The sequence below is a fragment of the Ochotona curzoniae genome, unplaced genomic scaffold (assembly GCF_017591425.1).
Source record: "Ochotona curzoniae isolate NIBS_2020 unplaced genomic scaffold, NIBS_Ocur_1.0 scaffold_1852, whole genome shotgun sequence".
NCBI lineage: Eukaryota > Metazoa > Chordata > Mammalia > Lagomorpha > Ochotonidae > Ochotona > Ochotona curzoniae.
The window spans coordinates 32,552,444-32,563,505 of NW_024467087.1; the positions used below are offsets into that span (position 1 = coordinate 32,552,444).

The 11,062-nt window shown below is 49.9% G+C and overlaps 1 protein-coding gene across 1 annotated transcript; it reads left to right on the forward strand.

Annotated features, from left to right (window-relative positions):
- The first annotated feature begins 3,363 nt into the window (after positions 1-3,363).
- Positions 3,364-6,292, forward strand: RIPPLY1 (ripply transcriptional repressor 1). Its single transcript, XM_041000085.1, has 4 exons — positions 3,364-3,564; positions 4,421-4,496; positions 5,395-5,459; positions 5,941-6,292. Exons 1-4 carry the CDS (start codon positions 3,413-3,415, stop codon positions 6,290-6,292), a joined length of 645 nt encoding a protein of 214 aa, XP_040856019.1. The 5' UTR covers positions 3,364-3,412.
- Positions 6,293-11,062: the final 4,770 nt, after the last annotated feature.

Consider the following 11,062-nt stretch of genomic DNA (forward strand, 5'->3'; position numbering starts at 1 on the left):
GCACGAGATGTTCATTGCCCTGCTTCTGAGAAGTTCTCCATCTTGGTCATTCCAGATCTTTCTTGCTCTCTTGATGACCCGCTTCCTTCTGTTCTAAAAGTGCATAGGAGAAGGGCTGGTGTCATGGCATATGAGGTTAATCCTCCACCTACATACAGCACCAGCATCCCATATGGACACCTGTTTTTTGTCTGCTTCCCCATCCAGCTCCCTGCCTGAGGCCTGAGAAAGCAGCAGAGTACGGCCCAAGTGCTTGGAACCCTGCACCAATATGGGAGGCCCAAATAAAGTTCCTGGATCCTGATTTCAGCCTGGCCGAACCCTGTCTGTTGCTTCCATTTGGAGAGTGAACCAGCAGACAGAGGACTTCTCTTCCTTTTCTCTCTGTAAATCTGCCTTTCAGTTAAAATAAAATAAATTTAAGTAAGAGAACGTGCAGAGAAGAATAACCAGGCTTCCACTTTGGCCTGACAACAGAAACTGTAGCTGCCAGGAAAGAATAGTAAGTGGCGCCATGGCTTAAGCAGGAGCAGGATCCAGTCCAAGCACTCAGGAGACAGGCCCTGTAAAGTGGCTTTCAGGGAGACCCAAGGCCTGGAGCTCAGGGGAGGGAAGGGACTGGCCAGCTGCAGCACAAAAAAGTGGTTGAAAGGACACCAGTTGAAGGTGAGATGCAGCCATGGTGGCTGGTATGACTGAGCTCCTTTCCCTCCGTGCTCACACCTGTTTTCCAGAGGCCATGTAGGGGGTGGGACAAGGGGTCTTGTGCTTCCCTTGGCAGCTTGGTCCCCTCATCCCTGTCTCCTCCCCACACACTTGCTTCTCACTGTAGCAAGTGATACCATTGAAACACAGGGCTCACTTTCTGAAGGCAAACGATATAGGAATACTCTGTGACTAATGGAAGCTGCAGCCACCCACAGGACCTCCCTGTCTCACCCACACCCCTCTTCAGGATCCAGGATCCAGCCCACACTTTGACCATCCGGGGACAGGCACCCTGTTATAGCAGGCCACGCCTCTGCCTGTGGGACTAGCATCACAAATGGCACAAGTTCTAATTCTGGCTGTTCCACTTCTGATCCAGCTTCCTGCTTGTGGCCTGGGAAAGCAGTAGAGGTCAGCCCAACACGTTGGGGACCTGGACCTGTGTGGGAGACCCAGAGAATGCTCCTGGCTCTTGGCTTCAGAGTGGCTCAGCTCTAGTTGCTGCAGCCATTTGGGGAGTGAACCCACAAATCAAAGAGCTCTGTCCTCTCTCCCCTCTCTCTCTGTAATTCTGCCTTCCAAATAAAAATAAAATATTTTTAAAAGAAGACACAATGCTCACCCCAATCCAAGGCAGCACCTGAGTTGGGTGGCAGCCAAGCCATTGGAAACTTGTTGTTTGATGGGACCAAAATGTGTCTCTGTGTAGCTTACACCCATGGGCCTCAGTATGCCTTTGGAAGCCACGCAGAACAGTGGAATCTCACAGTAGCCCATCCCTCAGCTAGCTTATGCTACTCACTGTCATATTCCATGACAATTCCCGCCCATGGGACTTATAATTTCTGCATTTCTTTAAAAAAATTTTTTTGCATGTCTCCACTTTGAAAGCTCAGTTCAGTGTGTCACAGTTTGGAAATATCAGGAAGCATCAAGAAGGAAGTGAAAATCTTTCCTTATTCACCTCTGCCCCAATGCCTGCAAGTCTCCCCTCCCACCCAGTCCTTTGTCCTCTGCCTACGGAATATCCCACACTTTTCTTCTCACCAAAATGGGATCATTCCCTAAATCATGTTCTGGAACCTGATGGTCTGCACTCCAGCAGCATCCTCATTGCTCCCCCCTTCCTTCTTCTACTGTGCCAATCTTCATCTGAAGTAGTGCAACTTGGCCATGATCGATTGAGCTAGCTTTTTCAAGTGGGGCATTTACTTTTGTTTGCCAGTTTGTCTTTGCCACAAAGAACACAGTGAAGCTGGAGTCTGAAGACTCAGAGTGCTTGCTGATGGGAGTTAAGCAAGGAAAAAAGAGGCCTTGAATCCCATCCGTCAGTGGATTTTAGCATCTGTTTGTTGTCTCATTTTCTGTGTGGAGAGTTGTTCATGATGGGAGGGGGAATGCCTGCTTCATATTTGGTTGCAAGGATTTATCCTAATTATGTGACTGTGGTCTTATTATTGAGCATTGAGGTTGTTTCTAATTTTTGACAGTTACAAAACAGGCTGGGCTAAACACCCAAGCAGCTAAATCCATGCCGGTGCCTGGACGCTGAGGTCACGAGGAATAGTTTCAAGCCTTCTAAAGCATAAGGCATTTGCCAGTAGTTGTAACTGGAAACTTTTTGGCAAAGGCCCAGAAAGTTGGGCAAGGCCAAGGCCTTGTGCTGCAGCTTCTGGGCTGGCCTGGGGTCAGGTGTCCATTACCCAGCCCCTGTCATAGAGTGTTCAGGCTGCCAGGTTCTTTTGTGATCACTGGCCCAGGACCCTCATTTCTCACACATGAGGGGCCAATGACCCAGGATGCTCTATGAGCAGTTTTAGTGCCAGGCCCGACGCTGCCTCCTCCCTAAGCACCTTGGCTCCGGAATAGCAAGCTGAGCTGTGAGATCTGCATTCTGAGCCCTGCTGGAAGCCCTGGGACATCCCACCTGCTCTCCTTCCCAATCACTGCTGCTGATGCTGGTAGCACGGGGGCAGGGGTGGGGAGAGTCAGGCACTTCTGCAAATGTACTAGCCAGGGACTGCTGGGAGTGTGTGCAGTGGGCTCCAAAGAATATTTGAGGTCCACCCCACAGACCATGGGGCCTCCATTAACCCCAACAGCCCCTCCACCTGCCTTACTTCAATCTAGATGGTGTTGTGCTCAGTGACGGGGTCGCCTGGCAACTTGCTCTGGGATCAGAATCAGAATCCCATGGGAGTTCCTCTCTCTTCTCACTGGGCACTTTAGCAAAGGCCTTGCTTTCCCAAGACCCACTGCCTCTACCATCTCACAGTGGTTTTGATGCTGGCGAACTCCACCCTCCTACTGCCTTCCCCCTTGGTGCTTTGCGCAGGGCGAGGGGTAGGGGGATTCACACAAATGGTGTGCAATTTGTCCCTTCTGTGTTTGTCTTTCTGACTTGGAGGTAAAACTAACTCCTTACCAGCCCCCCTAACCTCTCGCCCCCCCCCCCACTGGTACCTTTGTTTATTCAACTGGGATAGATTTTACACCCAAGAACCTAGCTCTCCCTCCTGGAGCACTTTCCCTAAATATTCAGCCTCCTCTCAAGTCTTCCCCCACCCCCTTGAACCCTTGCATTCACAGACTGATTCCTGCAGCCAGAGGCTTATATAAGAGGGTCTCTTGAGAAAGGCCAGAAGAGTGCAAGCACCTCAAAGAAGTAGGAGAGCCCCCAGCTGCCTGGCCTGGAGCTCTAAGGATGGACCCCATTGCGCCTGCTTGCACCACCCCTGTGCCAGCATTGTCTTTATCCCTAGCTCCAGCAGCGTCAGCCCAAGCCTCCCAGACACTCCCTGGCCCATTAGGGCCTTCAGTCTTTTTGGCCTCTGGACAAGTACATGAGAGTGCAAGGTAAGTCCTTTGGCAGGATGAGGGATTTGGGAATTGGTGGTGACAGGAGAGTGCTAGGAAATGGGGTGTGTCCCTGTGGTGGGTGAAAGAGAAAGGACAGCGGCCTCACAGTCTTTCCTGCATGTCTTTGCTGATCCAACTGGGGTCTGGGGGTGGGGGCAGGAGGACAATTGGCGTAGTGGAACTTGTCAAGGTTGAAGGTCAAGGAGCCGAGCCTTCACATGGGCCAGGTTGCCGAGTGGGCTGAGGGGCACAAGGGAGATTACCGGGAAGCCTGGGCTCCAGAGCCCCTGGATTTTGAAGGTGTGAGAAAGGAAAGAGAACTCAGGGGTGCTGTCTTTTTTTTCCTGAGAGCACCAAAGAGTCCCATTTATTTGCTTTGCTCCTACCTTGGAAAATGTACCGACGCCGCAAGTGGGCTCCTTTTCAGGGTAGTAGACCTTGAGCTCAATTTTGTGGAACAGGACGTAGGGGCAATCTCTTGCACACACCCCTTTATGCACTCCTCCAAACAGTTAGCTTTCGGACAGTTTTCCTTCAAACGTTTGCTGAAACACCTACTGTATACTGGGCATTGTGCTAGGCGGGCACATGGAGAATGCGGATATGATCAAAGTGTCATTGAGCTTTGAGAAGCCCAAATCACAGAACTGTGATAACAGAAATGATAACATTGTGGAACCCGAGAGGAGAGGAGGGGCATCTTCCCTGGCCTCAGCTCAGGAGCCTTAGCAAAGGCATCAAGGAACAGATGGAATTGGTGCCAGGCTCTTGGAAGGCCTCTTTTGTTTTCTCAAGGAACCCTCTGAGTTGCAGTTCCTGTCCTGCACTGTTTTATCTCTTCTCTTTGTCCTAGAGGGCTCTGCCCATGGAGACCCTGGCTGGCCTCCACCAGCGAACCGGCAAAGCAGGTGAGGACGCCACTGCAGCGGGTGAGTCTGAGCCTCAATGATACACAGTCACAGGTTCTTGCCCTTCCCAAAGCCACAGACCAGGGAGAAAGACCATGCATCATTGCCAACATTTGACTCTCACGCCAGCTTCGGGAAGAGAACAGGCCTGAAGTTTCTGTGGCAGGTGGGAAAAATGAGCAGATAGAGGCCCCTGAGTTAGGGAAGGACAGGGGAGCAGGCCCCACAGCCAGTGTGTTGGTAGAGACCCTGCTAGTGGCAGGTGCCTCAGCACCTTGCTGCCATCAACCACCCCATTTCGCTGGATTCTCGCTATTGCTTCAGTAGAACTCTGTCTCCAAGAAGGCCTCCAAATAGGTGTCAGAATTAGGGGTAAGGAAAAAAACAATCCCCAGGTCTCTGTTCACTGATTTTTCAACCACAGCCAAGACAGACTCCATACTTTGGATCAGCGAGACCCTAGGAATGTTTGAAATTTCTTCTGGAACACCTGACCTGTAGGTTTCTGAACTTTGATACTGATGAAGCCACTCATGTAACCCTGTACTTTTGGTTACATGTTGTTCCCCACCTCCTCCAAAGATTTATTTATTTTTATTGGAAAGGTATATTTACCAAGAGGAGAGAAAGAGGGAAAGATCTTTCATCTACTGGTTCACTCTCCAAATGGCCATAATGGGCAGAGCTGAGTCAGTCAATCTGAAGCCAGGAGCTACTTCTGTCTCCCCCATGGGTGCAGGGTCCCAAAGCTTTGGATCTTCCTATTCTACTTTCCCAGGCTATAACCAGGAAGCTAGATGGGAAATGCAACAGCTGGGACACAAATTGGTACCCATATGGGATCCCGGTGGCTTGAAAGGGGAGGATTAACCAATCGAGCCACTGTGTGAGTTCCACATGCTGCCTTTACTTTGGACAGGCTGCTGATGGGGCACCAGCCGCTGAGGTCACCAAGGCTGAATCTGGGTTCCATCACCCAGTCAGGTAAGCTTCTGGCCACAAACTCTGTCCTTGGCACAGATCTAGGAACTCTCAAAATTCTCACAAAAGACCCACGAAGCGGGACAAGGGAGGTGTGGCTGTGTGATCCTGCTGTCACAGATGAGGACATCGATGTCCAGAGGTTCAAAGGGCTGGGCCAAAGTTGCCTCCCCGGGGCCAATTACCAATGGCCTGTAAGAATGAACCCCAATGGACAGGTTAGTGAGTGAGGAGATAAGGGAAATGTGGTTGGAGAATTCTTGTCTAGTATCTTGTGAGGTGTCAGGGCTAGCGGGTGGGGAGGGAGGTGGTCGAGTCAGTGCCATGGGGGAGGGAATACTGTTTGACAAAAATCCCTTTTTCTCTTTCCCTCTGACCCTATTATGGCTATTCAGAGGGGCTATCTCCCTCCTTGGTGACCCTGAGGCCTCGCTATAGATGACAGCTGTCTAAGTTAGGGACCACATTTCTTCTCTGCCCGCAGGCTCTACTGGCCTAAATCTCGCTCCTTTGACTACCTGTACAGTGTAGGGGAGATTTTACTGAACAACTTCCCTGTCCAGGCCACCATCAACCTGTATGAGGACTCAGACAGTCAAGAGGAAGAGGAGGAAGCGGAGGAGGAGGAAGAGGAAGATGACAAAGAAGAAGAGACAGAAAAGGCCCATGAAAAGGGGCAGGAAGGGTGTGGGAAGGTACCCGGGTCCTCACCACCTAGAGCCATGGCTCATCTTGCTTCCCCTGCCGCTGACCTGTCCAAAGTGATACACCTTGCCAGTGAGAGTCTGATCAGGAGTTGGGATGCCTGGCCAGGTTCCCTGGGCCCCAAGGAATGAGTCTAGAGCCTCCAGTGACAGCTTTCCAGCTCTTTGACCTAGCTAGTGTAGGAGTCCAGGGCTTTCGCATCTGCTTGCCTGGGCTGTTATGCTGCCAGTGAGAGGGCCCCAGGAGCTCTTGTGGGAGGAAAGCCAGCTTCCTGCATCCCCAGGCAGAGGAAGAGCAGGACAGGGAGTGGTGTCCTTGGAGAGGAGTGCAGCCCCTTTGACTCCCTAGCCCTCCTAAGTAGGCCATACAGTTCCATCTCCTCCCCCAGAAAGCCAGATCCGGCTTTAATTGCAGGAATATGAACAGCAGATCCAAGCTGGGGGGAGAGGGGGAAGGGGGAACCTTCTGGTGGGTTTTCACATAGGGAAAGGGGGACTTAGAGAGTTGTTTGCTCTGAAGATCCTCTCCCCCAGAGTTGCCTGCTCGCCACTCAAGTCTGTGGATTGGCGTGAGATGAGGCAGGAGAAAAATAAACTGCATGATGTTTACCTTTTCCTGGAACTGTGCTGATTTCTTAGCTGAACTCTACCCGTATGGTGAAGCTGTGGGCAGAGGGGCAGAGACCAGCTCGAGACCAGCCCATTGCTCTACCTATGGTCGCTTGACAGATTTTTATTATTATTATTATTATTCTCCTATCCCCATAGGGTGAAGGGTTTAGGACCCATCATTGGGCCCAGACTTCTCCATAAAAAAATCAGGATTCATTGAGCTTGAAAAACAGCTCAGTAAGGAATGCCAAGGACACCAAAGGGTAGCTTGAGTCTCCCAAGGAAGGATGTGAAGTTAGTAGCAAGTCTTTTTCTGTCATCTCTTTAGACTCATCTCTTATCACCTGAAACTTAGAGCACCTGTGCAGTGGGCTAAGTTTCTGCCTGTAGTAGTGCCAGCATCCCATATGGGGACCAGTTCCAGTCCCAGCTCCTCTACTTCAGCTTCACCTCCCTGCCTATGGCTTGGGAAACAGCAGAGGATGGCTCCAGTCCTTGGAGTCCCCTACACCCGCATGGGAGACTCAGAGGAAACTTCTGGTTCCCAACTTTGGATTGGCCCATCTCTGGCCATTGCCACCATTTGGAGAGTGAACCAGCAGACAGGAAATCTCTCTCTCTCTCTCTCTCTCTCTCTCTCTCTGTCTTCCTCTCTCTTTTTCCGCTTCCCTCTGTAACTCTGACTCTTAAATTAAAATAAATAAATAAATCTGGGCGCAGCACTGTAGCCTGGTGGCTGAAGTCCTTACCTTGCACACACTGGGATCCCATATGGATGCCGGTTCATTTCCTGGAGGCCCTGCTTCCCATCCAGCTCCCTGCTTGTGGCCTGGGAAAGCAGTTGAGGATGGCCCAAAGCTTTGGGACCCTGCACCCACATGGAAGACCCAGAGGCGGCTCCTGGCTCCTGGCTTCACACCAGCTCAGCTCTGGCCATTGCGCCCTCTTGGGGAGTGAATCAATGGGTGGAAGATCTTCCTTTCTGTCTCTGCTTCTTTCTGTATATCTTACTTTCCAATAAAAATAAATAAAACTTTTTAAAAAATGAATAAATAAATCTCCTCCACCCCAAAAGAGATTCTCAGGTCTTCTGCCTCACTTGCTGGCTTCCCAGTGTCCTTGCTTAGCTACAGTGAGGGTAGGGCAACATCCACAGATCCGGGGGGTGGCAAAACAACAGCTATCGCCCCCCCCCCGCCCCCGCGCGCCATCTCCTGCAACTTGAGACACTGCTTCTGATCTGAGTCCTTATGGTGTCTTCCTTGAATTCCTTGCAGCCTGAGCAAGCCATTAAACTCAAGCATTGGTGCCATCTACTGGTGAAAATTCAATCTGCGCCTTAATTAAGCTGGCCAGACAGGACCTCTGACTACTTTAATTTGGTCATTTTTGCTTCTGAGTGTGAGGAAAGCGGAATCCTCCATGTACTCACTAGGTGATCTTGAGTGAGTTACCAATCCATGCTAAGCCTTAGTCTCGTCCGATGTAAAATGAGGATCAGTACTGAGACTTCCTTTCATGGTTATTGTGAGGTTTTAAATGAGATAGTACAGGTAGAGCACTCAGCACATTCCTGACAAGCGCAAGCGCTGACTATGTGGTAATAGTAGTCTTGTCATAATCGCTGCATTTGCTCCTCATAGTGACTTGATAAAAAAAAAATGGGCTGGGGCTGGCATCACGGTGTAGTAGGCTAATTCCCCACTTGTAGTGCCAGCATCCCGTATGGGTGCCAGTTCCCAGAAGTGGCCGTATCACTTCTGACCAAGCTCCCTGCTAATGGCCTGGGGAAAAAGTGGAGAATGATTCAAGTCTTTGGGACCCTGTACCCATGTGAGAGACCCAAAAGAATCTTCTGCCTTTCACCTGGCCCAGCTCTAGCAGTTGTGGCCATTTTGGCACTGAACCAGCAGATGAATGATCTCTACTTCTCTATTTGTACCTCCATCTCCTCTCTGTAACTCTGCCTTTCAAAAAGATACAAATAGATCTTTAAAGGAGCTTACATAATATAATCAGATAGTGACTGCTTTACTCAAGTCATGACTTCTTTGTGGGTCATCTCCATCTAATCCGCCGGCACCATTTGATGGTTTGATAGTGAAGAAATCTCCTACAAACAAACAAACAAGGTTTTGCAAAACAAATAAAGACCTGCTCTGAGGCTGCTCCAGAGCATTCTACTTTCCAAGGGCCAATGGGTTCAGGTTCCTCTTTCCTAAGAAAGAGGCTTTTAAAGACATTTTAGGCTTAAGCCGAAAAGTAGTTGTTTTGAATAAAATACAAAAACCCAACATATAAATCAAATAATAATGAAGCTGCCCACGTAGTGGCCAACACGGGGGGCAGGGTTGTTAGTGGTGAACTTCTGCCCTGATATCTTACCACTTGTGAAGCAACTGGCTCCACCCCATAGGTGCCAGTCACCTGCATGGATCCTCAGATTGTCGAGGAGACAGTTTGGACACTCCTTAGCAAGGGTTAAAGTCAGATGGACTTGAAGTTGTGCAAGGATTAATTAGTAATTTAACATGTCCAGCGTTCCATTGAAAATCCTTATTTGGGGCCCTTAAGCTTCGAGCATTTCATAGCTCAAAAAATATTCAAGTCTTTATGCCATAGGTTAGAGGAATTTGAAATCCTTGGAATCCTAATATCCTTGGTTTTAAGGTATTATATAGCATAGAATTACAAATCCCTAAATCCCCAGGGCTTTAAGCCCCCCCCGAAAGCCCTGGGCGCAGTTCTTAACTTAGAAGGAGCTCTTCACACCTCCCCCTGGCTGCACAGGTGCTGCTGAGTACTGGGCGGACACTGCCTTCCCTGTCCTGAAATGGCTCCCCTGTCCTGCCTGTGCATGTGTGGTTGCTAAGTGACCAGAATTCAGGGCTCTAACTAATCGGAGCCCAGTGCAAGTTGCTTTCAGTCCTTTATCCTGCTCTTTTAGCAACTTCACCTGCAGGGCACAGGCTGAGCAGAAAAATCTCTGGGCACAACACAGTCCTTTTAGCTGCAGCTAGCATGACCCAGCCCAGTGCCCCAACACACTTCCCCATCCCAGCACGGCTCGCCTCCTGTGGTCACTCTTGCCGCCCATAGCATCTTAGACAAGGCACCTCCATTGGGCAGTGTAGTGGGGGGAGGTGTAAGACTGTATTTGAGCAGGGCCTTGAGGGATAGACATGGGTAGAGATGGGACAAAGGAACTTTCCAGAAAGAGGCAACGGCACACATTCCTTCATTAAACATTCACTGAGGGCCTACTGATGGCTCAGATGTTTGTAGCGTACTAATGAAGAGCTGTGGAAGCACATGAACCTGGGTTCAAATCCCACAACCACCAATATGCTGGCTCTAGCCATCCTCCAGATCCTCAGCACTGTCAAGGTCAGGAATTTGCGCTCTACTGAGAGGAGGTCTCACTACAACCTCTGTGGCTGCTTTACAGACCTCACTTTTTCTCCACCCGACATGTGGTGTTCATTCAAGTAGGTGACTCTTCGCCTCCTCTGGCCACATGGAAGTCTCTGCCCTTGCCCGCCCCCTCCCTGCAGTGGGCATTCCCAACCCTTACCTTCAGCTACACCTGTTCAGTCCTCTAGGGATTACATTGGTTGTCTCTTTTCCTCCCTAGTTCCCTGCAACGAAATGATGGCCACTCCTCCCAAAACAAGTTGTTAGGTGGCTTGAATTGACTGTTTCAGCCTGTTGGCCATTGGTGCTGGCTGCTATATTTTGGAGTTTTAACCTTAGCTGACAAAGGGCTGCAGCAATCTGTGCAAGTGCAAAATTGTGGCCACAGAAACTGGGCCAGGAGGGAATATTCCCTAAGTGACTGCTAGTGTGCCTACCTCTAAAGAAAAATATGTATTTTTTTTTAAGATTTATTTTTATTACAAAGGCAGATTTACAGAGGGAAGCAGAGACAGAAAAATATCTTCCACCCAGTGGTTCACTACTCAAATGGCCGCAATGGCTGGAGCTGAGCAGATACGAAGCCAGGAGCCAGGAGCTTCTTCCAGGTATCTTCATGGGTGCAGGGTCCCAATGCTTCCCCAGGCCACAAGTAGGCAGCTGAATGGGAAGTGGAACAGGTGAGACACAAACCGGTGCCCATATGGGATCCCAGCACTTACAAGGGGAGGATTAGCCAACTGAGCCATTGTGCTGCTACCCCCCCCCAGGTTGTATTAATATAAAAGAACAGATTTCATATATTTCGCAGGTGTAATTCTAAGAAGATTCTACCAGGCGCTTACTGCTCATGTAGCACAGTTTCCTATAGTATGG

Excerpts from the sequence above, each read along its gene's own strand:
- RIPPLY1 (XM_041000085.1), top strand. The coding sequence starts at position 3,413 with ATGGACCCCATTGCGCCTGCTTGCACCACCCCTGTGCCAGCATTGTCT. Across the intron at positions 3,565-4,420 it reads CAAGTACATGAGAGTGCAAG|AGGGCTCTGCCCATGGAGAC; the intron begins GTAAGTCCTTTG and ends TCTTTGTCCTAG. Across the intron at positions 4,497-5,394 it reads TGAGGACGCCACTGCAGCGG|GCTGCTGATGGGGCACCAGC; the intron begins GTGAGTCTGAGC and ends TACTTTGGACAG.